This window comes from Microcaecilia unicolor, chromosome 1, assembly GCF_901765095.1.
Source record: "Microcaecilia unicolor chromosome 1, aMicUni1.1, whole genome shotgun sequence".
Taxonomy (NCBI): Eukaryota; Metazoa; Chordata; class Amphibia; order Gymnophiona; family Siphonopidae; genus Microcaecilia; species Microcaecilia unicolor.
Genome location: NC_044031.1, coordinates 696376398 through 696403732, shown reverse-complemented (window position 1 = coordinate 696403732; position 27335 = coordinate 696376398). Strand labels below are relative to the sequence as shown.

Here is a 27335-nt window from a genome sequence, read left to right as displayed (position 1 = left end):
CAAATATTTCTGTAGTTACCAACAGTTGGACTAATCACTCCACCACATTCCCAGTTATGTGAATGTATCAGCAATGTCCAAGTGAAATATTATCAGGGAGGGTCTTACATGAGAGACCTGTTCCAATTCTACTTAAAAATGCCACAATGTATTTACTTTAAGATAAGTAAGTAAACAGTCACCGGTGAGGATTGTGGCATAATGTACTCACAGTATTATAAAGCTCTTCAAGGCGAGGAATGGTGAGAAACCTTTGCATGTTCACTCCATTCTCTATGAGAAGTTTCACAAAATCCACACGATCCAGGACCAGAGCATCCATCATTGCCTGCTCCAGGGAATTCACCTGAGAATTCAAATCAAACAGCACAAACATCCACTGTAGAAGACAAAGAAGTATTTATTTCCAACATTTGTAAATTCAATAGGGTTGATAGTTTATTAAACTATGAACAGAGCACAGAGCTATATGACTAGAGAAAAGGGTTCCAGGAATGATTCCATATTGCCACCATGGACTTCATTTACTTCCAAGGAGAACTTAGAAAATTTTACAGCTAGAAGTTAGTCAGCAAGTTTGCAATATAAAAATAATCATACCCTATACTTAAAAGTGTCTTAGAAGCCCTGTGTATCTGGGAAAAGCTGTGCTGTGATTATACTTGGCTATACTCAGCTGTATTTATAGCTCATTACAGAATGCCTTTGCCAGCATTAGGGATCCTTTTACAAAGTGTTGGTAAGCCCAACATGGGCTTACTGCATGCTATCCCAGAACTACTGCCGCCCCAGTGTGGCCACTGGCAGTAGTTCCAGCACACGAGAAAATATTTTTTAATAGCGTGATACTAACCTGGCGGTAATCGGGCATCGCCACATGCTGCCCGGTTATTGACGGGTTACTGCAGGAGCCCTTACCACCACCTCAGTGGGTGGCGGTAAGTGCTTTTCCCCGCATGGCCACGCGGAAAGAATATTCTTACTGCATGGCTATTTTTTTAGGGGCTTTTTACCCGCTGCAGTTAAAAGGGCCCTGGCACATGGGAAAAATGGCACCTGTTGCTACCGCAGGGCCCTTTTTCCTGCAGCTTAGTAAAAGGACCTCTTAATTTGGAAAAGAACTGGAATGAAGAGAAGTAAGTTAGAAGAATTTGCTCATACCCAGTTCAGCAATTCAATCTTCCTTGGATCAGTTTCTTCCCCTGGATCATATTTTCCTTTCCCTTTCTTCTTCCATTTTCCTTTTCCTCTAGTGGCTTTATTCTGTACTGCAGGAGATTGCTTTTCTTTGTCATTTGCTAAGCCAGAAGTAGCTGTAAGGTTTCCTAAAGGCTAAAGCACACATAGTAAATGTTTATTATTATTTTCATAGTACTAGAAGGTCCATGTAGCTCTTTACCAAAACTCATTAAAGACAGTCCCTACTCCTTGGAGTTTTATAGTCTAGTCAAGATAGGTACAAAACAAAAATCAAACAACAGGCTCTGTTAAGATGGCAAGGCATTATAGGGAAAATCTAAGTATGACTTTAACTGTGGTTAATAGAAGAAGAGACAACTTTTCATTGAGTAAAGCTATAAGAATTGAAGTATTTTAAGGGTTAACATATAAAAAGAAGCAACCAGTAGAGTGGCTGAGGGATTTTTCATATTATCTTGAGACCTGGAAAGCACTCAGTACTGAGCTGGCTATTCTTTCACAGCTAGTTAAGAATTTTTTTCCCTGCTACCAGGTTGGGTGAGAGGGATTGTGAGTAAATGAAACAGCAAATAACCTCCTGTATAGCAAGATATGTTAATAAGGAATTCAACTGAAGACAGGGCCCACTGTGATTTGGTAGACCAGCAAACATTAAATATTTGGCCAAAACCAATCTTTGCTAGGGATGTGCATTCATTAAGAATGACATGGGAAATGTAAGTGACATTAATCCCAAATGTCAGATTTTCCCCCCAGTATTGGCATTGTATCTATTAGGCACAAGCTAGCCTTGAACCTCTGGCACTTGGGTTGGCAGGCAGCTGCCTTTCAGGGACAGCTATTCTCCTTCTTGCAAAGCTCACTGTAGCCAGCCCATTCCTAGCTGTGTCTTGTATTTCTGGTACTCTTAAATTCCCGTTTCCTGATTGGCCCCGCAGGGACCAGCCCAGGACAGGCTTGAGTATATCTTCCCCTTCTCTGGGCTTGTTTTCTGGTGCTTCAGTGTTGTTTTCTTGTCCAGTTGTGCATTTAGTAACTATTTTTGCCTTATTTTTTGAGGGCTCAGAATTCCAGAGTTCTGTTAAAATCTTTGCATTCTGTAATTCTTGTTTCCCTTTCAGTTAGATGCTCTTCTTGGAGGTACAATGACATGGTTTATGGTTTTATTTGGCTTGATATACCACTTTTACTTCAAACAATAACAGAGCGGTTCATAAATATAAAAGCATATAGAGAGAAGAAAGAAACACCAATTTTAGACAGGAAAGTAGATAGAGAGTACATTAAGGAAGAGGGAAAAAACAGACAGAGGCATTAGCGGAGATCACTGAATCCCCAAAGTTGAGGAACTGCTGAGCTGTAGATTAAAATCCTTCTCAAGCAGATTAGTTTTAAGAGAAGATTTAAATCTTTGATAGGATAGTTGAAGTCATAAGCAATGAGGGAGAGAATTCCACAGAGAAGATGCAATACAGAAAAAGGCCCGGTTCCTAGTAGTTTGGAACTGAGCTTGTTGTAGTGTCTTGTCTTGCTAGGGACTCTGTAATAGAATGAACCAGCCAAAGTAAAAGTACTGAATGATTGACTAGGTCAGCTAAATAAAAAAGCTGATAGAACTAAGTTACATTTGAGCTCCTCACCAGCTTAAGCAGAGCTGCCAAGTTATCCAGTTCAAAAAGGCAGATTTTTAGGGTGGTCCTAGTTTTTTGGCAACCTTATCATAATACATTATGGGATTTGCAGCATGGATTTCAATGTGTAGCATCAGGGAGTATAAATCCCACAATGCTTTGGGATATACATCCAAAACAACGAATGGACAAAACATTTCCCTCCTGGAACTGGGTAACTTGGCATCTCTACGTTAGAGAGTATATTAATGAATTGCTTCCAGTGGTTCCTGGCACACTCACAGGATTTTCTTATAGAAAAGGACCAGTTGGTGTGAAGAAACAGTGTGTTTTAAGTCTGTAAAATGTATTGGATATTTTCCTGTCTTAAATATGTCTGAAGTGTAGTTCTCCTGTTTGGCCAGCAGATGGTGCATGTTTATGCTTAAAGCTGTTACAGAAACCTGACTTCTCTTTCTTTTATTTGGCACATAGATAGTGATGTAACCAGTTTTTATTTGAAACTTGATTGTTCTGGGCACTGATTGGCCTGGAGTTTTTGAAATTACCCAACAGATGCTGGCTGATGCTTCAGTCTTAGCTAGCAAGAAAGAGAGACAGATCTCTTTGCTGAGGCTCAGTGAATTATATGTCCTGATCTTCCCAGGTACTGTTTAGCCAGTATGCAAATAGCTCCTGGGTAAGTTTAGTTAGTGTTATAATTAATTCATATTTAAGGTATCTGTTGTTTGCCTATTTGCACTATTTTGTTCCACTGTTCAATATATTTAAGAGAATAAACATAATTGTTTTTTTGCCCTGTTTGTCTGGACTGATAAAGAATCCTGGTGGTTTGTGTGTTGGGTCTGTGAATGCTTTCTGGAAACTGGGGGACCACTGGGAGTGTGGTCCCAGTAACCTAGAAATCATTGGTGGTGATTGGAGAGCGGGAGACTCGCCCAGAGGCAGTTGTGACCCAGTTGGTGGGAGGAGGGTGCTAGTGTTAAGCATGAGCTGTAGGTGCAGGCGGACCTGAGCTGTGCTGTGGATAGACCCCCTAAGTGGCTGAGGGGTAATCCCAGGCGGGTAGCTAGATGTTTCATAACACAGGAATTTCTTACAGAAAAGGCCCAGTTGGTCTTTATTGCCTCCTCCACAAAAGAAAAACCTTATTCTGGGTTACTCCCTTGCTGGATGAGAACAGTCCACTTCTGTGTAATCTGAAAAGCTTTGTAATTGCCATGTTTGAGGTACCCTCACATACTCCAAAGCTTTAAACCATTTTTCAAAGCCTCCTGCTTCCATTACTCTAACTCCTGATATTCCTGTCCAGGGGCTACAGCTGCCTTTGCTTCAGTGCATTGGGACTGGGATCAAAGAGGGATTGGTCCTGCCCTGAAATTATACCACCAATGATAACCCCAGTAAGTGCCAGGGGGATTGACTGCCTCTTTGGTATGGAGGGTGAAACATTGCCTAATGCTGGTGCCAATCAGGGTTGGGTCAGGTGGAGTGTAGGTTGTCATTGGGGATTCAGGTTCTGATAGGGCAGTTGGGGTTGTTTGCCACAAATGGGTTTTTCTTTCTTGTTTCAGCAGCAACTACAGCCACATTTTGCCATGAAACAAAAATTTATATAATAAAATGAAACAAAATGAAACAAAAAGAAAAGAAAAATCTGCAAATGACATAGGAAACTAAACAAAATGGATTTTTTTCTCTGCATAGAGATTTTACAACTCGCCTGATTCTCTTCCACCCATCTCGTGTGCTGATTATATTTCTAGCACTGAGAGAAGGGCTGGAATAGAGTTAGACAATGCAGATCAAATTTCCTCCAATGAGCTTAACCTGACTGATACAGTAGAAACTATACCGGCCAGTGGTGCCCAAAGACAAAGATTTGACTACGAGCTATATCGACACGATTCCAGGCTAATGCCAAGCTCAACTGATCTGGTGCAGAGGCATTTGTACCTAAAAGAAAAAAAAAAAGAATGTTTCATATATTACTCAAAATAGCCAAAAGACTTTCCGGCCCATATTCAAAAATATTTAACCCTCGAGCTGACTATCCACCGATATTCAGCGGGAGATAACTAGTTATCTCCCGCTGAATATCCTAGTCAATGACTAGCCCGGTCAGTGGCTATGTCGCGTGACATTACCGGTTAACACCAACTATCCATCGACATTCAGCTGGAGATAACTGACTATTTCCCGCTGAATATCCTGGTCAGTAATTAGCCCAGTCAGTGGTTATGTCATGTGATATAACCGGTTAACGTTGATTTTCATTGGCTGACCGGTTAAGTTTTAGCAGCTGGATAGACCCGCTTCAACAGCAGGTCTATCTTTGGCTGCTATAACTTAGCCGGTCAGCAGATGAAGATCAGCTTACCCGGTTATGTTTACGGTGCCCCCCTCCAAAAGCCAGAAATTCAATGCTGGTGGCCATACATGACCCCAGCATTGAATTTCCGGGGTCTATCTCCTATGATCTCAATATCGGCCTCTTTGAATCTAATGATTCAGGGATCTGAATATACATAAACTGGTTCTGTAGTTAATTATAGTAGAATACATAGCTGATGCTTGATTGAGGTATACAATGCAGTGACTTTTGATGAGAATATAAAAAGAAAAACATTACAAAATTTTAGCCGTAAGAATGGGGTATATGCAAAACTTACCTTTGAGCAAAGCAGTTAAAATAGCCATCTCTATGTCTTGTTGTCCTTCAGAACCCATGCGGAACACAGTAATCTATATCACCAGAAACATAACATTACAAAAGTGTTACCTGTATTGGTAACTGATCATAGTAGTGGTAGCTGTTCAGGGGATCTGCATATATAGAGGACCTAGCAGGGGTTCCTATGTGAACCACAGATTAAAGATCATTTGTTGGTCTATTGGATCCTGGAAGAACCAGGCACCATGATAGGGTTTTCTAGGGCTATGAATTAAGCCCTTTTGGGAGGGAATTCTATAAATAGCACTCAAAAATGGGCGCTGAAAGAATCAGCACCAAGCACTACTCTATAAAGGGTGTGAGCCCTTTATAGAATCGAGCGTTACACTGATTCCTGTATCTAACTTTGGGCACCAGACCTACACCTGCTAAACCTGGTGTAGAGGCTGATGCCCAAGTTAGGTGCGCTGAGGCTGTATTCTATAACTATGCGTGTAACTTTTTGAAATGCTCCTGACACACCCATGCCCCTCCTATGACCATGCCCTCTTTTAGAATATGCACTAGGGGAGTTAAGTGCCCCACCTTATAGAACAGCGTGCAGCCATGTGCACACACAAATTTTAATGAGTGCCAATTAACATCAATAATTGGTTAACACCCAATTACTGATCGTTAACCAATTAATTTGTGTGCACATCTCGGCAATGTGCCTATATTTGGGTACACAAATTTGGGCACCATATATAGAATCCAGGGGTATGTGTACCCAGTGTTGGAAAACTATTATTGTGGTGGTATAGGTGCCCTAATGCTATGCACTTAGCGCCAATTCTATAATGGCTTCCTGACACCAAAATTCCATTATAGAATAAGCTAGGCATCAACAGTTATATCAAGTCAATGGTATAACTGTGCTCTGAAGTGCATGCAACCTTTAGTATTCTTTAAGTTATGCACATATTCCAGAGGCACACCCATGACTGGCCCATACTCCACTCATGTATATGCTCCCTTTGCACTTATGCGCTAAGCGATGTTAGTATGTATATGGTAGAATAGCGTCTGGCACTTTCATGCGTAATTGCCATTTAATGGTGCTAATCATGCGCATAAGTGAGACGAGTTATTTCACATTTGGTAAAAAACTTGAAACATTTTTGTTTGATAGATTATGATTTTATGATATGTTCTACATAAGAACATAAGAATAGCCATACTGGGTCAGACCAATGGTCCATCTAGCCCAATATCCTGCTTCCAACAATGGCCAATCCAAGACACAAGTACCTGGCAGAAACCCAAATAGTAACAACATTCTATGCTACCTATCCCAGGGCAAGCAGTGGCTTCCCCCATGTCCATCTCAATATCAGACTATGGACCTTTCCTTCAGGAACTTGTCTAAACCTTTTTTAAACCTAGATTCGCTAACTGCTGTTACCACATCCTCCAGCAATGAGTTCCAGACCTTAATTATTCTTTGAGTGAAACATTATTTCCTCCTATTCATTTTAAAATTATTTCCATGTAATTTCATCGAGTGCTCCCTGGTCTTTGCACTTTTTGAAAGAGTAAAAAATTGATTCATTTTTACTCATTCTACACCACTCAGGATTTTGTAGACCTCAATCATATTGCCCTCAGTCATCTTTTTCAACCTGAAATGCCCTAACCTCTTTAGCCTTTCCTCATATGGGAGGAGTTCCATATCCTTTATCATTTTGGTCGCTCTTCTTTGAATCTTTTCTAATTCCGTTATATCTTTTTTGAGATACGGTGACAAGAATGGAACGCAATACTCAAGGTGAGATCCAGCATGGATTGATACAGAGAAAATATAATATTCTTGGTCTTATTTTGCATCCCTTTCCTAATAATTCCCAGCATCCTGTTTGCTTTTTTTGGCTGCTGCTGCACACTGAGCAGAAGATTTCAGCGTATTGTCTACAATGTCTAGATTTTTTTCTTGAGTGCTGACTCCTAAGGTGGACCCTAGCATCAGGTAACTATGAATTGGATTATTCTTTCCAATGTGCATCACTTTGTGTTTGTCCACTAGGCACTAGGTCGATTGTAATTTTATTTTGATGGATTGTATATGCTATGTTAATTGCTCTGTAAACAGCATTGGACCTTTATTCTGGGGACATAGCGGTCAACAAAAATCCCATTGACAATTGAAGAGCACTTTTCTAAAACTCATTCAGTTCATTTTTTTGTCAGTTTTCAGCTATGCGATTTAATTTTGTTCATCAAGAGAAGATTCACTTACTTTAGCTTATTCCTGTGCCAAAACTCAGTCATGTTCTGTATCAATATTTTGCCTGCATGCAACACTTGCGTTTTTACCAGAATTTCTCTTCAGTTTATTTATAATCATGCACCTGAAAATCTCTTCAAAGCATTAATTCAATAAATTCACTGAAATAGACAACCACTCTTTTACTGGCAACAGATTTAGTTCCAGTATTAAATTAGACTCTGGTCGATAAAAAAGAATCATTGCACAATGTTTTGAAAACTATAACACAGGAAAGCGATCAAGAAGAAAGAAACCAGACAACACAATAAGGCAGACATATCATTAAAGATACAATCTCACATGCAGTAGGCAGTGTAGTGATGTGAACTCATAATTACTCACCAGCTCTTTCTTCTTCATACATTCCATGAGAATAGTAAATAGCTGATGGGCTTGGTTCCGGGTATAATTAAATGTTTTCTGAATAGTAACAAGCAGCTGATCTCGGAGAGATTCACTGATTATCCTAAACAAGAAGGGACAAAAGGAAAAAAAATTGCCAAGACAATGTAAACCAGGGGTGCACAGAAGAGTTTTTAAAAAATTATTGGTGGAGTTGTGATCTGGCTGGGGGTTCTAATCAGGGGATTCTGATAAGAGGGAATGTGATTGGGGAGGATATGATCAAGGAGGGTGTGTATGCTGCTTGGGCAGTGGGGGAACAGCATCATGGCACCTTTAAGATGCAGCCCAGGAGAATCAGGTGTGGCTTGGTGGCCCAATGTTCCTGGGCCAATGGACTAATGCTGTGTCAAGGTGGTTCATAGGCAGTGTTAGGGCTCCTTTTACAAAGTCATGCTAGCTAGTCCCTTGCAGCAAATGCGACAAAGCCCATAGGAATTAAATGGACTTCACAGGGTGTTACATGTTATACATTAACATCAAATCCCACACGTTATACGTGATGACATGTTGACCAACACAGGCCGTGTTTCGACAATCTCACCTTCTTCGGGGGTCCTTAACATTCAGCAATAAAATGCTCACACTGTAACAATAGAACATGATGTAAAAGCTTTTAAAGCTCTTATAATACAAAGCCCACCAGCCGACCAGCAATCACACGAGAGACGACACAAAACTGAATGTTAAGGACCCCCGAAGCAGGCAAGATTGCCGAAAACACGGCCTGTGTTGGGGTCAATATGTCAGCATGTCTCTGTAGTTTGGAACCATAAACTTTTGCCTTGCTCCAGTTGACATTGTGTGTGTAGCATCTTCCACCTGTGTGCTGTTGCCACATACTGATAGCAACATTAGTGCATAGTCATTAATGCTGAAAATGAAAATCAGTCATTTTCCGACTGTGGCAAAAAGTGGCCTTGGCACACGGGAAAAACCTGTGTAAGGCAACAGTTTTGCTGTAGCTTTGTAAAATGGCCCCTAAGTATATTAAGTCAAGAGGGGGCAACTGTAAGACTGTCCAAATTGGATACTTTCAACTTGCAGCCTTTGCATCAGTTCACAAGAGAAAGTATCTTTTCTTTTGAAACCTGTTTGATTAAAAGCACCAGAGAAAATTTGTGACCTGCAAATACAGAGATAAAGGCTATAAAAGTTTGGAGGGATAAATTTGGGGAACTTTCATTTTTTGGTAAAATTTTATCTGTAACTTCCTATGGATTGCAGAGATATAGGTGTTTTTAGTTTGCTGTTTTTCAAATGCGTTTTTCCAAAAAGCATACTTTTTTTATTGGTAAACATTTCTCCTTTTTTAAAGACATAGGGGGCCTTTTAATAAAGATTAGCCTGAGTTATCTGCAGCAGAGCCCATTTTATTCCTATGGGCCCTGCTGCAGATAACGTAAGTTCATCTTTAGTAAATGACCCCCATAATTATTTTCATATCCAAGGTTGAAATTTTGCAGGATTATGCAGTTGATAACTCTCTATCTTCTGGTATAAACAAGCCACATACCCCACTTTTGGTACCTTTTTGCTCAGCGGGACACATTTGTTGTTAGCACTGAGTGAGTAATTTTTCTATGGAAAATAATGTGCAGAGAGTTGAGAATGCAATCATGGAGTCTAGTTTTGTATAGATTGGCTAGGTCAGAATGGGATGTCCAAGATGGGAAACATAGAAACAGACAAAAATGATGGCAACTAAAGACCATACATCTGTATAGCTGTGTTAACAAATTAACACAGAACACACCCACTCTCCGCCCCCAGACCTGCCCCCAGCACTAAAAAATATTTTTTCTTTTTAGCATGTGGGGTAGCATGTGCCTATTCCAAATTACCATGAGATGCCTAAGCATGCCCTGAAGTAAGGTATTTTTTACTGCGGTAAGCAGCCATTAGTGCTTACCACAGCTTACTGTGTCTCATGTCCGAGTCTTCAGTTCCCTTTCTTCCACAGAACCCATGAATTCTCTGAGTAATCTTTGTCTGTACTTAAATTCTACTTTTCAGATTAGGACCACCTTGGTTGCATCTTTTTTCCATCTTAGAGAAGCTCTAAATAGTTTTTGCATCTGTATTGTTTCCTTGATTTTTGGCACAGCTACAGTTTCCACCAGCACTTATTTTTTCCCTGATGTTGCGGAAACCAAAGATTCCCAGCAGTTGCAATAAGTGCAGGTGGGGTGGCAAGGCGACACAGATGACCAATGCCTACAAGCTGTGCTTTGGGCTCAATCATGACGTGCCTAGCTGTGCTGTCTGCCAAAATATGATGCTTAGGGCTCTTCATAACCAGAAGAAAGAGAAGCTCCTCAGATTGATGAAGTCCTAACCACATGGATTGCCACTGGAGGCATCAACACCCAAGGATCCTGGCTGTGCACCAGCCATTGGGGATGCATTGGCATCAAGTCATTGATCCTCCTCAAGGTTCAGCATTGATCAAATCCATTGGGACTGACCATTAAAGTCCTTCCTAAAGAAAGCAAAGGATTCCACTTCTTTAGCACCAGCATAAAGGGATTCTGAAGTGAAGAAGTTTTTACCGTATCAGAACCTAAGGTGGCCATAAAAGTCCTAAAGACCAGCATTAAGTAAGAACCTTGAAGAAATGCACAGTCAGCTGCCAAATGCTGTCAGAGCATTTACTTGCTTCTGCTATCATTGGACCTTTGTGACCGCTATTGATTTTCATACCCATTAAAAGACTCTACAGGGGCAATTCCATAAGTGGCCAACTCCTTATAGGTGCTCCGATGCCACATGGTGACAGCTTGTTCTATAACGGCATCTGACCATCCTGATTTTGTTATAAAATACTAGCATAACCCAGCATCAGCACAACTTATGTTTAGGTGTGTGGAGTTACATCAGCCATAGATCCAGTATAACGGGGCATGCTTAAATGTGGAAAAGGCACATGTGACAGGAGGCATGCCCAAGCCCCGCCCATATGTATGCCCCTTGCATTTGCACACCATGCCACTTACATGTGCCCTCACAGAATAGTGCTTAAGGTGTTTAGGTGCATGTGCTAATATTTGTGCGTTTACACATGCAACTGTCATAGAATGGCCCTTCACCTGTGTAAGCCTTGCTTGAGTGTGAGCAGCTGTTTGCTTTCTTTTTCCTGGTTTGCACCTATATACAATGCTGCTGGCCTTATTGCATCTTTTGTGCAGGCACATGCAGGGCTCACGCTAAGAAATTATGCTGCACTGAACAAACACGTGAAAGTATTCATATTAACCCTTGCAGTATAGAGCGCCATTTGGGTGGTGTGGGGGAACGGGGAAAACTGCCAGTGAAAATAAAGGACATGCAAGAGAATACTAGTCATCCTCTTGGGACCCCGTTAATTGGTGGAAGATATACTTCTGCAGCCTTACCCTGCCTCTTCAGAGTACTTGTGTGCAAATGACAGAATATCTGATGCACGTCCACTACCATCACAAATCACCACAGGAACTGGAGGTTCTTCTTGCAGACATTCCAGGACAATAGATATCACATTCGGGCCCCCTTCAACAATGAGTGTAACTAGAGGCACACCCTGTCCCAGTCCTAGGACACAAAGCATTCTTAGGATCATGTAAGGAACAGTGGAGCCTAGTAGGTAGAGCAGCAGGCTTAGAACCAGGAAAGCCAATAGGTAAATCCCTTCATTCCCCCCCTCTTTAGGCACAAGCTTAGGGCTAGATTTGTTAACATGTTAATGTGATTTAATGCATATTATTTGTACAAGCCCCATTATTGTCAATTTGAGCTTTTTATTAACAATAATTTATTTTAATGTGCTTTTAATGTACTATATATTAGTAAATCTAACCTTTAAAATTCTAAGGGGCCCTTTTACTAAGCAGCAGTAAGCTCACCATAGGCTTACCGTGAGGCCAATCCGGAACTACCACCAGGCTACTGCAGGAGTCCAGTTGTAGTTCCCATCCCTAGCGTGTGCCATTTCCGGTGCTATAAAAATATGTCCTATTTTTGTAGAGCTGGAACTTAACCGGCGGTAATCTCTGCCCAGTTACTTCCTGGTTAGCGTAGAGCCCTTACCGCCATCTCAATAGGTGGCGGAAAGGGCTCCCCACCGAAATGGCTATGCAGTAAGTGGTTCATTTACTGCATGGACATTTCTTTCTCCCCAAAATGGACAGCCTTTTACCCGCTGCAGTAAAAGGGGACCTCAGTGCGAGTCAAAAACACGCGCTGATGCTAACAAAGGCCCCTTTTTTCCTCAGCTTTGTAAAAGGACCTCTAAACCTTCTGCCAGTTGCACGCACAAATCATAATTGATGCTAATTAACTGCAATAATTGGTTGTTAGCACCCAATTATTGCTAGTTAAGGGCTTGTTCATCAATTAAATTGCGCACAACTTGTGTGCAGGCCCAAATTTTGGCATGCAACATTCGGTGCCATATATAGAATCCAGGGCTAAGTGCTCCCTCATGAACTCTGTGTTAACCAGTGAGCATGTGGTAATGTGAACATGCTAGCTGGTTAATGCTTCCATGCCTATTCTCCGCCCCTGGCACACCCCTCGAAAATTATTTAAAACATTTTGATAAATACCTAATGTGCTAAAAGGCAAAAATACGGTAAAATGGGACCTATTTATGGCACGCTAAGCTTGCACTAAGACTTTAACACCCTTTAGTAAAAGGGCCCCACAGTTAATAGAAATGTTTTATTGATTTTACATATTAAGATTTTTCATTGTGCCTCTCATCAGGGAGCCATTACATACTGCTTTGAATATTTCCCTATTTTCTCCTATATCCACTCCCAATAAAGGTTTTCCTTACTCTTGTTAATTTTCATCATGCACCCATTGTCTACAGTATCTCATTTCAAGAAAACAGAAGGGTTAAACACATGACTAAGAACCTTATTCCCAGGCTGTGCCTATTAAACACAGAATTCAAACAGTAGGAAATAGTTATGGTCTGGTTCAAACCCAATCTTCATAACTCTTCCATGGTCAGAGGATGATACCTACTCCCGTGTTCTTAGATAATAGAGAAACAGCTATAAGCAGCTGTCTAAGCCGCAACGGTTCATGCAGTCACTCCTCGGTTCTGTTTTAATGTCTCATTCCTATTGTTAGGACTGAAGCAGAGTTTTCTTTCATCTTTCTGAGTTAATCCTTATTTTTAATTAGTTGTCTGGAGTAATGAATGACAGCTGAACATCCCTTTGTTCTCCTTGCCTCACTTTGATCTCCAGGCATAGGATGACAAAGGGAAACCCACAAGTCATTTGTCTTATGATTAGTATCAAACACAAGAATACCGAAAAATACAGAATCATTTTGGTGCGCAAATTGGACTATAGAGCTCTTGTACATTGTGATGCAGCAAACTATTTCAGGAACATACATCTACATCATAGAGTCAATTTTAAAACCATATTAGTGGATGAGGCTGATTTATGAGTAAAAAGAGGAATACCTCCCTTTTGAAAATCACTTCTTATACAGGCAACTAGCAGTGGCGGGAACTTGTGCTGTGGAGCAGGCATAAATACAATGGGGTCAATATTCAAAGGGGCTGATATTCAGACCACAGGAGGCAGCCTGGCTAACTTCTGCAGTTGGTGGCAAACCTGGAAATTCAATGGCAGGCCACTTCCAGTGAACGGAATTGAACTTCCGTGGGTTTTTGGGCCGCTATGAACATAGCCTGTTAAACCGATATACATTGGCTGACCAGCTAAATTATTGCTGCCAAAGACAGACCTGCTATTTATACTAGTCTATCTGACTGCTAAAGTTAGCTAGTCGGCCAATGAATATTGGTGCTAACCGGTTATGTTGCATGACTTAGCTGGTGACCGGGCTAGCTGCTAAGCACTAATATTCAGTTGAGATGGACCTTTTTTTGCCAAAAATGGATGTGCGGCAAAATAAAAATCAGCGCACATCCATTTTGGGCCTGAGACCTTACTGCCACCCACTGACTTAGTGGTAAGACCTTGCGCATTAACCGGGCGGTAATTGCCAATTACCGCTCAGTTAGTACCATGCGGTAGAAAATAGAAAATATTTTCTGCTGCGCATTTTGGACGCTTGTAGAAATTAGAATTACCACCAGGGGCACGCGGTAGCTGGGCGGTAGTTCAGTTTGACATGCATTTTACGCGTTTAGGTGCCTATCAGGCTTATTTTCGAAAGTGATTTCCGGCCATTTCCCGACATAAATCGGGAGATGGCTGGCGATCTCTCAAAAGCGGCGAAATCGGTATAATTGAAAGCGGCTTTTTTGACAGCATCGCCGCTTTCCCATCGCCTCGCCAGCAAAAGTTCAAGGGGGCGTGTCAGCGGCGTAGAGAAGGCGGGACATGGGTGGGCATGGGCGTGGCTACCAGATGGCCGGCTTTCATGGATAATGGGAAAAATAAAAGCGACATTCATCAGTATTTCGCCGGGTTTACTTGGTCCTTTTATTTTCACAACCAAGCCTCAAGAAGGTGCCCCAACTGACCAGATGACCACCAGAGGGAATGGAGGATGACCTCTCCGTAGTCGCCCAGTGGTCACCAACCCCCTCCCACACTAAAAAAATAAAAATCAAAACCTTTTTTACCAGCCTGTATGCCAGCCTCAAATGTCATACCCAGCTCCCTGACAGCAGTATGCAAGTCCCTGGAGCAGTTTTTAATGGGTGTAGTGCACTTCAGGCAGGCAGATCCAGGTCCACCCCCCCCCCCCCCTACCTGTTACACCTGTGGTGCTAAATGTTAAGCCCTCCAAACTCCCCCAAAACCCACTGTACCCACATGTAGGTGCCCCCCTTCACCCATAAGGGCTATGGTAATGGTGTAGAGTTGTGGGGAGTGGGTTTGGGGGAGGATTTGGGGGGCTCAGCACCCAAGGTAAGGGAGCTATGCACCTGGGAGCTTTTTTTGTATTTTTAAAAAATTTTTAGAAGTGCCCCCTAGGGTGCCCAGTTGGTATCCTGGCATGTCAGGGGGACCAGTGCACTACAAATGCTGGTTCCTCCCACAACCAAATGCCTTGGATTTCGCTGCATTTTTTTCCATTATCGCTGAAAAACAAAACCGGCGATCTCAAACCCGGTGAACTCTGGCATTTGGCCGGGCTAAACCGTATTATTGGAAAAAAAGATGGACGGCCATCTTTTTTGATAATACGGTTCCGGCCAGCTGTTGCGCCGCTGCCAAAAATAGATCGCCAGCGATGTTCGATTATGCCCCTCCATGAGGATAAGTAAAAGGGCCCCTTAACTAGCTGAGGTAACTGCATAAATAGGACTGCATAAAAGTCAGTCCTATCTTTATGTGGTTCACCATAGCTGGTTAAATGCTGAATAGGCACTTAACCGACTATATTTTCATTGGCTCCATATAATCAGAAGTTCAGTGCTGGATCCTGGACATGGCCCAGCATTGAATTTCTGGAGATATGGCAGCAGCGTTCAGCAAAACCCCGATCACCACCAGGTGAGTAGTGGGCCATCTTCTTCATTTTGATTCTGCGTACTTTCTTGGTGTTTATCAGTTAAACCTAAAACTTAGGTAGAAGTCTTATGTATATGGTGATGGATTGTACACCTCCAGTGTCTACATGTAAAGCCAGGTTTTCCAGATATAAACCCTTTCCAAAATTGCCTTCTACATCTGAATTCTAAGTACCTGTAAATCTTGCTTCTGTCAATATTAGTTGCATAAATACAGAAGAAGGTAACAATAGCAGGATCCAATCACCCTGCACACATAAATAATGAATATTACATTCAGACCTTGTACGTTACTTACGTGTGTTGATTTTTTGCAAAGAAATGTGCTTTTCTAGTTGGCGCCGTAACTTAATCTCAGATCCATATTTACCGACAGTGCCATTATCAGCTAAGATGAAGTGTGTGTGAGTGTTGTTGAGCCCAGAGAGTTTACTCAGAGGGTTTGACATGGTTTGATAAGGTTTTGTTACCTGTTAAAAGATAACATACATAATTGATTATTAAATCATGTTATTTGGGGGGGGGGGGGGGGGCTCTGCATTTACCTTTTATGCCCTTGGCCTTCCAATTTGAGGAACTGGCCTCTACTGGGCTTCGGCACTGTAAGTCTTCATTTGTAACTATCTGGGTTTTTATCAGTTATTCTTACATCATCTTCCCAGTTCAGCCCAGATATCACAGTGACTTTACCATAAAGCACAGCTCCCTATGGAACCTGGCTAATGTGAACCATAAGAACAAAAAAAAGAGAGGGGATATTCTTTACAAAAATATAAAGGATAAAAAGAATGAGGAAAGGGAAGACGCAGGTAAATGACTGCAAGTAACTTAACCAAATAAACTTTAGTAATACTGTAAGGCAATGTTTTCCCAGTCCGGTCCTGGAGTCCCTGTTGCCAGTCAGGTTTTCAGGATATCCACAATGAATATGCATGAAAGAGATTTGCATATAATGGAGGCAGTGGACAAAAAAATGCTGTCCATCGTTGGCTGAATAATTGCTGGTATGTGCATAAATGTAGGCCCTGCACAAACCCCACCCAAACTCTACCCATGTGGACACCTACCTGCGTTTAGGTATCATTCTACAGCATATTGGCATTTATATGCGTATCTGTGTGCATACATATATGAATGCCAATATTCAGGTTTTTTACATGTGTTCTTGGTTCCTAAATCTTGGCTCCTTCCTTATAGAAGTACTGATGGTGATTATTAAAGTTTTTTTCTGCCAGTAAACAGCTGATTGGCCATGGAAAAAGCTCCACCCCCAATATGGATAAAAGTACCCATGCTGTCTGGTGACAGTGAAACTGCGTTTAGTACATTCAAAAACACGCAGGGCTAGGCCAGGAAAAAGAAAGTACACAACAGAGTACATTTTCCAGCTTCAGTGCAGGTGCAAAAGTTCATGGATGCTAAGTACTCACTTTCCTTCTGCTACCTCTCTGATAATGTTCACCACCTACTCATGGGACTACAATCAATCTACGGAGTTAAAAAATTGCCCCCTTCATTATCCCCAAGACACTTACATCTCTTCCAATAAGATCTTCTTTGTTTTCTACAATGCCCCATGCTGCAATTCCTATGGCACAAATTTGCCCTCTGGACTTGGAAGAATGATCTTTCAAGGCATCTCCCACGTGGCGAACTACACCTACAATAACAATGTCAGGGGAAAAGACAGATGTTGAAATACTGTTCTAACTTTGCTCAAGAGTTAGTGTGCTCCTACAAAAATGAAAGAACACTGTTTGTGCCCTGAAAATGGCAAGGACAGCTCAAAGACTAGTAAGTAGTGGGCAGAGTGGATGAACTGCTCTGGGATGCAAGTTTACAACTAGCCAAAGCCAGCCCAGAACTGGATAACTTATCATCTCTGCTGCTATGGTCATTGGACAGACTAATCTTAGGAATGACAGGAAGTGCTGTATGCTAATTTACTGTCATGTCCCCTACCTCAACGTCAGCGGCATCCTCGGGCTGCGCGGGGTCCCGTGGACACACACACTTGACTGGCACAGCCCTGAGCCATGTGTGTGTAGTTCTTCTCTGGCTGCAGGCTCCTTGATTGATTTGCTTTCATGCACCTGGTTCTGCTCTCTCTCTGCCTGGCTTCCCTTGCTTCTCTCCTATTGGTCTTCTGGTTCCTCCTTCCCCTACTCTTGTCCTATGGCTGTGCTCCTTCTCCCTGCTGGTCCCTGCTGATGTCAGACGCCAGCACCTTATCAGCTGAGCTCTTCCTGGACTCCATGCTTCGGCTTCTACTTTGGTAGGAGTTACTTGCTCAGTAGTTTGCTTCTCCTCTACTTTGTCCCTCGTTGCTGACTTTGCCTGTACCTGGATTACTCTCTTGCCTGCTGCCTGCCTACTGATTTTGCCTGTACCTGGATTACTCTCTTGACTGGCTGCCTACCTATTGACTTTACCTGTGCCTGGATTACTCTCTTGCCTGCTGCCTGCCTACTGATTTTGCCTGTACCTGGATTACTCTCTTGACTGGCTGCCTGCCTATTGACTTTACCTGTGCCTGGATTACTCTCTTGACCTGCTGCCTGCCTGGCCGATACATTCACCACCCCGCTTCCAGCTCTGTCTCGTAAGTCCTGCAGGCTGCCCACACCTAGGGGCTCAATCTCTGGGGAACGGCAGTCAGCGCAGGTGAAACCCGGGGTTGTCCAGCCACCAAGCAGAACCTGGTCTGAGTATCGGGCTCAGCAGCACTCTACTTGGTACAAGAATTCACAAGTCTGATATTTACAGATGCCAGGTAATCTGTAACAGCATCATGTGAGTTCTCTTAGGCATTTGTGGCTGGCATCACGATTGCTGCAGTTGCCCAGGTCTTGCTGCATCTGAGTAAGTAGAACTGATGTTTCAGCCATCATGCTATGGTTTTCTTCAGGGTATGCTGTGAGATCTGCAGTTTATTTTTATGTATTTAATTTAATTTTGTCTTTTATAATCCGCTTAACCTTCAAGTTCTAGGTGGAATACAGAAACCGTTACAGTTAGAATGAGAATGCACAGAGCAAGAATGAAGATCACAAGGAACAGATAATGAACATTACAGGGAACAAGAACATTGCATATCTAGTTGGAACAATATGCACTGAACCCAGTGTACTGCTCAGTCAAAGCACATGACATTATGCAGGATTCCTAACAGAACTGAACTTTGATAGAAAAAAACTGAACTTTGATGGGGAAAAATAGAAATTCTAGGTATGTTTGCTGGACTATCTGACAGATCATCCATCTATTTTAAGCATATTCTCAGAGTGTCTAATTTCTGCAGGATTTGGAAGTCCTAATTCTTGAGAGGTCCCTTACCTTGTCCTTTTATAGTTGCCCCCCTGAGTACAGTCAGGAGTGTATCTTGTATCTGTTGGATCTGGATTTTTTTCTATTTTTCCCCTGGATTACTGAAGGGTGTGCTTTGTGTCTATTGGTTTTGTTGCTTGGGATGTATTGTGTTCCATAGAACTTTTGAAATAGCCAGGTTTTCAGGAGTGACAGAAACACATGTAGTTTGATGTTGCTCTTGTGTCATGTGGAAGGGAGTTCCAAAGTTCAATCCCCCTCCCGATAAGGTAGAATTGAAGGATTTTTTTCAAGCGGCAATCTTGGTGTGAGGGGATGACCAATTTGATGTCCTTAGTGATCTGAGGGTTCTCTTGGGTTGGTAGAGTTATACAAATGTTTGTATATAGTCTGGGAATAGACCATAGAGTCCTTGGAAAATATGTATCTTTAGTTTGAATTCTACTCTGGCTTTGCAGGGAAGCCAATGTAGTTTTATTAATAATGGGGTGGTGTGTTCATTCCATCGACCCCCCCTCCTATTAGCTTGACTGCCACGTTTTCAACTATTTGAAGTTTTCTGATTGATTTATCTGGTAGGCCTAGGTATACTATATTACAGTAGTCTAGGACCGATATCACAAGGGCCTGCACCAGCCAACTTGATTGGCTGGTGTTTGTGGTAGGTAGTTTCTTCAGGAAGGCAACAGATTTTGGCAGGAAAGTCTGTCGGTCACAAATTTCCCCCTAGTTTTAAAACTTGAATTTTGTACCACAGCATTAACAGATAGTCTTTAGCAAGCACAGCAGGACCTAGTTTATTCTTCAATCTCGCCCACCCCAAGCACAACTCTTCATTTATAGTCAGTTATTCTAATTAGGATAACAAGGGAGGAATGCTCTTTCACAGTTTTAATTACATTTTATTACTTTCTAAGAAGATAACAAAATAAATCACACAATATTCCATATTAGACTAGCATACGTAATTAATTAATTAATTAATTTGTTTGTTACATTTGTACCCCACATTTTCCCACCTCTTTGTAGGTTCAATATGGCTTACATAGTGCCGGAGAGCAGTTGCAGGCTCCGGTGTATTTTTAAATTATTGAAAAATTCAAAAATACTGAGATGGAGAAAGCAGTCCAGCAGTGAGAGGGGTGTTATCCAGTTTTTTGCATTGAGTGTCATATGTATCATTATCTCCTATTTGGTGAGCAGTGTCTGTGCCTGATGCAAAGAGCTCCTAGCTCTCAGAGAACGGGTCCGTTCTCCTGAGGCTAGAGTAGCAGACAGAAAGATACATAGAGGAGCCCTACAGGGATATTGTAGAGAAATCCCACCTCCAGTCTGCTACCTTGGAGGAGGGAGGTCTCCTAGAAGTCATACATCCAAGGGTACTGAAAGAACTCAAATATGAAATTGCTGGTCTGCTGTTAGTAATATGTAACCTGTCATTAAAATCGTCTGTAGTACCTGAAGATTGGAGGGTGGCCAATGTGATGCTGATTTTTAAAAAGGGTTCTAGGGGTGATCCGGGAAATTACAGACCCGTAAGCCTGATGTCAATGACAGGCAAAATAGTGGAAACTATAATAAAGAATAAAATCACAGAACACATAGACAAACATGGTTTGATGGGACAGAGTCAGCATGGGTTCAGCCAAGGGAAGTCTTGCCTCACCATTTTGCTTCATTTCTTTGAAGGTATGAATAAATATGTGGATAAAGGTGAGCTGGTTAATGTAGTGTATGTAGATTTTCAGAAAGCTTTTGATAAAGTTTCTCAGGAGTCTTTCATGAGAGACTCCTGAGAAAATAAGAGTCATAGGATAGGAGGTAAGGTTCTGGTGTGGACTAGGAATTGGTTATTGGGCAGAAAACAGAGGGTAGGGTTAAATGACCATTTTTCTCAATGGAGGAGGGTGAATACTGGAGTGCCACAGGGATTCGTACTGGGACCAGTGCTATTTAACATATTTATAAATGATCTGGAAATCGGAACGACGAGTGAGGTGATTAAATTTGCAGATGATACAAAACTGTTCAATGTTATTAAAACATTTGTGGACTGTGAAATATTGCAGGAAGACCTTAGGAAATTGGGATACTGGGCATTGGAAAGAATAATCCAAATCATAATTACCTGATGCTAGGGTCCACGTTGAGGGGTCAGCACTCAAGAAAAGATCTAGGTGTCATTGTAGATAATACCCTGAAATATTCTGCTTATTGTGCGGTGGCAGCCAAAAAGCAAACAGTATGATAGGAATTATTAGTAAAGGGATGGTGAATAAGACCGAAAATACTATAATGCCTCTGTATCACTCCATGGTGCGATTGCACCTTGAGTACTATGTTGAGATCTGGTTGCCATATCTCAAAAAAGATATCGCGAAATTAGAAAAGGTCCAAAGAAAAGCAAACAAAATGATAAAGGAGATGGAACTCCTCTTGCATGAGGAAAGGCTAAAGAGGTTAGGGCTCTTCAGCTTGGAAAAAAGATGGATGAAGGGAGATATGTTTGAGGTCTACAAAATCCTGAGTGGTGTAGAACGAGTAGAAGTAAATCAAATTTTTACTCGTTTAAAGTAAAAAGACTAGGGGACACTCAAGGAAGTTACATGGGAACAGAGTGCAATCTGCTTAAGTGCAAGGGTCTGGGACCAAAGAAATACATGCAGTTAACTGGAGCGTGACCCACAGAAGCTTGACATCTGATAAACATATATACAGTACTGTTTATTATACATACAGTATACAGTCTCCGTTAACTGACATTAGGCTTACTTGAAGTAATCAGTTATAGTCCTCTGTACACTATTGTGTCTGTGAGTTCCATAGACTACGTCTGCCAGACAGTAAAAACTGTCATAGCACTGACATCCAGTGGCAGCCAGATAGGCCCGCACGGTGTTGAGACTCTCCAGCGCTCTTGCAAAAGTGACAGGAGGTTGTTGAATTTCGTCAGCATGTGCCTCGCTGCTCATTTCATGTGTTTCATCATCAGCCGTTGCCTGCGTGTAGGAGCATATCGCGACATCAGTGCTGTCGTCAGCTGTTTGTAGATCGTAATCAACAGCTACATAGTGATGAAACTCCTCTTCAGTAACACCAGCTGGGATGTCAGTAGTCTGTTCATCTGACGTGTTTGCAACAGCTGCATCTGTTTTGTCCCTCTCCACATCCTTAACAAAGCTTGCCCGCTTGTAGCAGTTGTAAGGAATATGCCGAAAGGAAGAGGGACCCCCGCTACCCACCGGAGAAAAGAGAGCCGGAGGGTAGGAGGGAAGACCCTAGGGATGCTCAGGTTTTGCCCAAAAGGGACATAAAGATGGGAAACTACAACTCCCAGAAGGCCACAGGAGAGCTCCGGGGGAGGAGAAGTAGGGTGCAGAACCAAGGAGCTCCAGAAGAGGGCCGCCAGGGAAAAGGAAAAGCTGATTCTCCCACCTGGTGGAGGAGGTGGTGGAACCGGTGGCAGGAGAAGGAAAAGCAGCCTAGCAGAGTTAATGAAGAAAAGGGTAATCAGCTGGAAAAGGGGTGGAGGGGGGGAGGAGAAAATGGACTGGGCTACTGAAGGAGAAGGGGAGAAGGAACCGGAGGAGATGGAGCAAGAGGAGGCTGAGCTGGTCTTAGACGAACCCATGGAGCTCTTGGCTATGGCTCAGCCAGCACTGGAGGTATAGGGGAGAGGCCTGGGTCAAAGCGGGAGGAGGTCAGGAGAATAGAGACTGACCCAGAGGGTGGGACCCAAGGCTTTGAGCCCGCGCAAAGCCTAGCTCTATTGGACTGTGTTTGAAACAGCCTAGCTCCATTGAACTGTGCTGAGAGAAGCCAGGCTGTAATTGGACTGTGTTAGATACAGCCTGACTTTATTGAGCTGTGCTGAGAGAAGCCTGGCTGTACTTGGACTGTGTTTGAAACAGCCTAGCTCCATTGAACTGTGCTGAGAGAAGCCAGGCTGTAATTGGACTGTGTTAGAAACAGCCTGACTTTATTGAGCTGTGCTGAGAGAAGCCTGGCTGTACTTGGACTGTGTTTGAAACAGCCTAGCTCCATTGAACTGTGCTGAGAGAAGCCAGGCTGTAATTGGACTGGGTTAGAAACAGCCTGACTTTATTGAGCTGTGCTGAGAGAAGCCTGGCTGTACTTGGACTGTGTTTGAAACAGCCTAGCTCCATTGAACTGTGCTGAGAGAAGCCAGGCTGTAATTGGACTGGGTTAGAAACAGCCTGACTTTATTGACCTGTGCTGAGAGAAGCCTGGCTGTACTTGGACTGTGTTTGAAACAGCCTAGCTCCATTGAACTGTGCTGAGAGAAGCCAGGCTGTAATTGGACTGTGTTAGAAACAGCCTGACTTTATTGAGCTGTGCTGAGAGAAGCCTGGCTGTACTTGGACTGTGTTTGAAACAGCCTAGCTCCATTGAACTGTGCTGAGAGAAGCCTGGCTGTAATTGGACTGTGTTAGAAACAGCCCGACTTGATTGAGCTGTGCGGAGAGAACCCTGGCTGAAATTGGACTGGGTTTAAAACAGCCGAGGAGCTGTTGAAGAAAAGGGGGGCTGGGTGGCAAAGCCCAAAAACAGGCCCAAGAAAGAAGAAGAAACACATAAAGAGGAAAACAGAGAGCTCGGTGCTGGTGGTGAGGAGGCTTCACGGACTTAGCCAGTAGGAGCCTTGTTTACACAGTTCACAATGGTTGCCTGTGTAACATGATTCCAGGCTTCTTTCTGCATATGTAGGGAATCCAACAGTGATAGATTATGAGCCAGTTCAACAGCACGTTTATCCTTGCCAGTCTGGTCATCCATGACGCTCATCAGACGACGTAGCACAAGAGCCCGATAATGTTGTTTGAAATTGGCTATTATGCCCTGATCCATAGGTTGGATCAGAGAGGTAGTATTTGGTGGCAGGAAGACCACCTTGACGTTAGACAGCCTGACATCATCACTGTGCGCAGCACAATTATCACAAAGCAACAAAATCTGATGCTTCTGTGCCCGCATTCCAAATTTCCCCAGTCATCCATGAATTTGCGTTAGCCTCATATGACATAGGAAGTTGCTTAACATTCTTGAAGCAATGGGGCTGTTTGCTCTTTCCAATGATGAGTGGTTCCAACTTCTCACTCTCATCCATATTGCAGCAAAGGAGGATCGTCAGTCAGCCTTTCGACGTTTTACTTCCTGTAGTTTCGGCTTGTTTGAATGCAAGTGTTCCATCAGGAATTGCTCGACAGTAGAGACTGTTTTCAGTAGCATTGAAAATGTCACGAGGTGCAAACTCGTTCAAGATGGTAGGAAGAACTGAAACAATCCAATTTTCAGCACCAAAGTCATCAGCGTCTTGTTTTTCACCATGCTGTTTCTTGAATTTTATGTTCCTCTCCTTCCATCTTTCCAACCATCCAACAGTGGCTTTGAATTCAGTTAGTCCAAGACTTTCAGCTAGCTGATTAGCTTTCTCCATAAGCAGTGGACCACTGACAGGAAACTGTCTGCTCCTGACTTGAGAAAACCACTGAAGAAGAGCATCTTCTACCGCCTCAGTTTTTCCCACACGTTTACGTTTCCTGTTTGGATTTGTATTGTTTTGCCAGTCTTCCAGAAGCTGATCTTTCTGCTTCAAGATACGTGAAATTTGACTGGGATTGACACCGTATTCTTTAGCAATAGATGCTTGACTTTGTTTTCTAATTTTTTAAAAACTTCTATTCATTCAGCCAGTGTTAAAGTCTTACAGTTGTGCAATGATGATGACGATGACTCCAGTGTACACTCTAACAACTTTCTTTCACTTATTCTGCCTGTGGCAGTTAACCAATGAGATTTCAAATTTATCGCCCCTTTGTCACGTGCCTATCAGCTTCCATATTCTGTGTGTGCGCTTATGCGGAGTCTTTCCTGCAGAGGAGCATTCTTAAACCATGCATATAAGCAGATCTTGCACTTATCAGTGGTGCGCTAAACCAAAGAAACCATAGAAATTGATGGCGCCAAAAATGGGACTGAAGTATGGCAAGCAGTTAAATAGAGCATGCGCTTCTCCGACGTGCACTTAAATGGAGTGCACTGTACTTTTAAAACAAATAGGAGGAAATATTGTTTCACTCAACAAATATTTAAGCTCTGGAACTCTTTGCTGGAGGATGTGGTTACAGCGGTTAGCATATCAAGTTCCTGGAGGAAAAGTCCATAGTTTGCTATTGAGACAGACATTGCCCCAGAATTAGTAGCATGGAATGTTGCAACTAATTGGGTTTCTGCCAGGTACCTGTGACCTGGCTTGGCGACTGTTGGAAACAGGATACTGGACTAGATGGATCATTGGTCTGATCCAGTATGGCTACTCTTTTGTTCTTATGTAATTTTGGTGGGAATGACCATCGTTCACAAATCTCTTGCCTTCCTGAAGAAATCACCCACCTCAAGTCCCAGCCAATCAGGTTTGAGAATCCACTATATATAAAGACAAACTACAGACCTCACAGCATAACCTGAAGAAAGCCACAGCACGATGGCTGAAACATCAGTTTCACTTACTCAGATATGGCAAGATCTGGACAAGCAGAAGTATCAGCAACATGTGCCCCATCCATCAGAGCAACTCTTACCCCTTTCACCATATTTGCTCCATGCACACCAATAGAGAGCAGCCATCACAGAAGACCATTAACCAGAGATGGAAAAGTTGCAGAAGGAAATCCAAGATTTATGGGGAAAAGGCTACCTTGTGACCATGCCTCATAATTCCCTCTTTATGCCTTTTGTGAAGGAATTAACCCTCACCTGCTACCTGAATATGTATACCTTGACCTGAAGGGGTAGGGGTGATATGGTACAGATGTTTAGATATTTGAAAGGTATTAAAATGCAAACAAACCTTGCCTAGAGAAAGGTATGTGGTAGAACTAGAGGAAATGAATTGAAATTGCAGGAATGGTCAACTTAGGAGTAATGTCAGGAAGTACTTTTTACGTGGAGAGGGTGGTGGATATCTGTAATGTCCTCCCACAGGAGGTGGTGCAGACAAAAATGGTAACAGAATTCAAGAATGCATGGAATAAGCACAAAGGATTCCCATATGGAAAGGTAATGGAATCAAAAGAACTTAGCTATGCTTATGCAGCAAATCCAGTAGTTAGGAAGCAAGCCTAGTGCTGGACAGACTTCTACGATCTGTGTACCAATTAAGGCTATATAGATCTGCTTGGGCTTAAGCTGGCTTTAATGGCAACTCCAGTAGTTGAAAATTAAGCCAGCACCAGGCAGAGTTCTATGGTCTGTACCCTGATAATGGCAAGGACAGCTCATGATCAAGTATGCATATGCTATCATATCATATACTAAGAGTTTATCTTGTTGGGCAGACTGGATGACCATGCAGGTCTTTATCTGCCATCATCTACTATGTTACCACATTACAGCTTTGTCTCTGTTGTGACTCCTGTCTTTCAGACTGGGGTAAAAATCTGAGAATTTGTAGAACACAGAGCACATGCTGTTCCTTCAGGCAATTGTTGTTTTGAGATGTGCAACAATGTTAGAAACACCACAACCCTCTCTGAGCCTTTTGATCAGAAATTCATTTGTGTTCTACAAATAAATACAGATTTGTTTTGAAATACTGAGGTGTTATATATTTCCTCTAGGGCTGCCTTGTCCTTAGTTTTTCTCTTTTACTTTCTCCATCTCCTCCTTCTGTCTGTAGAAGGACCCAGGAGGGTCTGAAAGATCTGTAGTAAGACTAATAGCATGTTAGAAGTCAAAGAAATCCTTGTTATCCTGACAGCAATACCACTGTGCCTCCTACATTGTAGTCAATGTTTAAATCCTAATTGTCAAGCCTTGCCTTTTTGTCTGAAAAGACATTATTATGGTGTAGATAAATGGAATTCTACAAGGAGTTTGAAAAAGTCATAGGGTAAATATTCAGCATTCCAAAGAATGCAGAAAAATATATGGCTAATTTATTCATATATTTGTATGATAATTTTGAGCCAAGCTATCCATTTAAGTATGATCACTGCACATGTCAGCATGATGTTATATGGAAAACTTAAATAAATAAAGTTCTCTGCTATTTCTGTGACCACACTTAAATACATAGGAACATACATAGTAAATGACAGCAGATAAAGACCTGAACGGTCCATCCAGTCTGCCCAACAGTCACACTCATTACCAAGTCATGATTAAACCAGCAATGAATGTGATATAAAATACTTGATCATTGTCTCTCTGGCATTCTGGGACATAGATTGAAGAAGTTCACCCGGCCCTGTCCTTTGGTTCCAACTATTGAAATTGCCATTGAAG

At 42.3% G+C, this 27335-nt stretch overlaps 1 protein-coding gene across 1 annotated transcript in view; it reads right to left on the bottom strand.

Annotated features, from left to right (window-relative positions):
- TRPM1 (transient receptor potential cation channel subfamily M member 1) overlaps positions 1-27335 on the bottom strand; it is a 153753-nt gene that overhangs the window by 105586 nt on the left and 20832 nt on the right. The window contains exons 3-10 of the mRNA XM_030188493.1: positions 17237-17361; positions 16000-16171; positions 11608-11782; positions 8153-8276; positions 5504-5576; positions 4687-4787; positions 1162-1332; positions 212-346 (exon numbers count right to left, since the gene is read on the bottom strand). Of these exons, the coding sequence (XP_030044353.1) occupies positions 212-346; positions 1162-1332; positions 4687-4787; positions 5504-5576; positions 8153-8276; positions 11608-11782; positions 16000-16171; positions 17237-17361 (1076 nt within the window). The remainder of the gene's footprint in view (positions 1-211; positions 347-1161; positions 1333-4686; positions 4788-5503; positions 5577-8152; positions 8277-11607; positions 11783-15999; positions 16172-17236; positions 17362-27335) is intronic.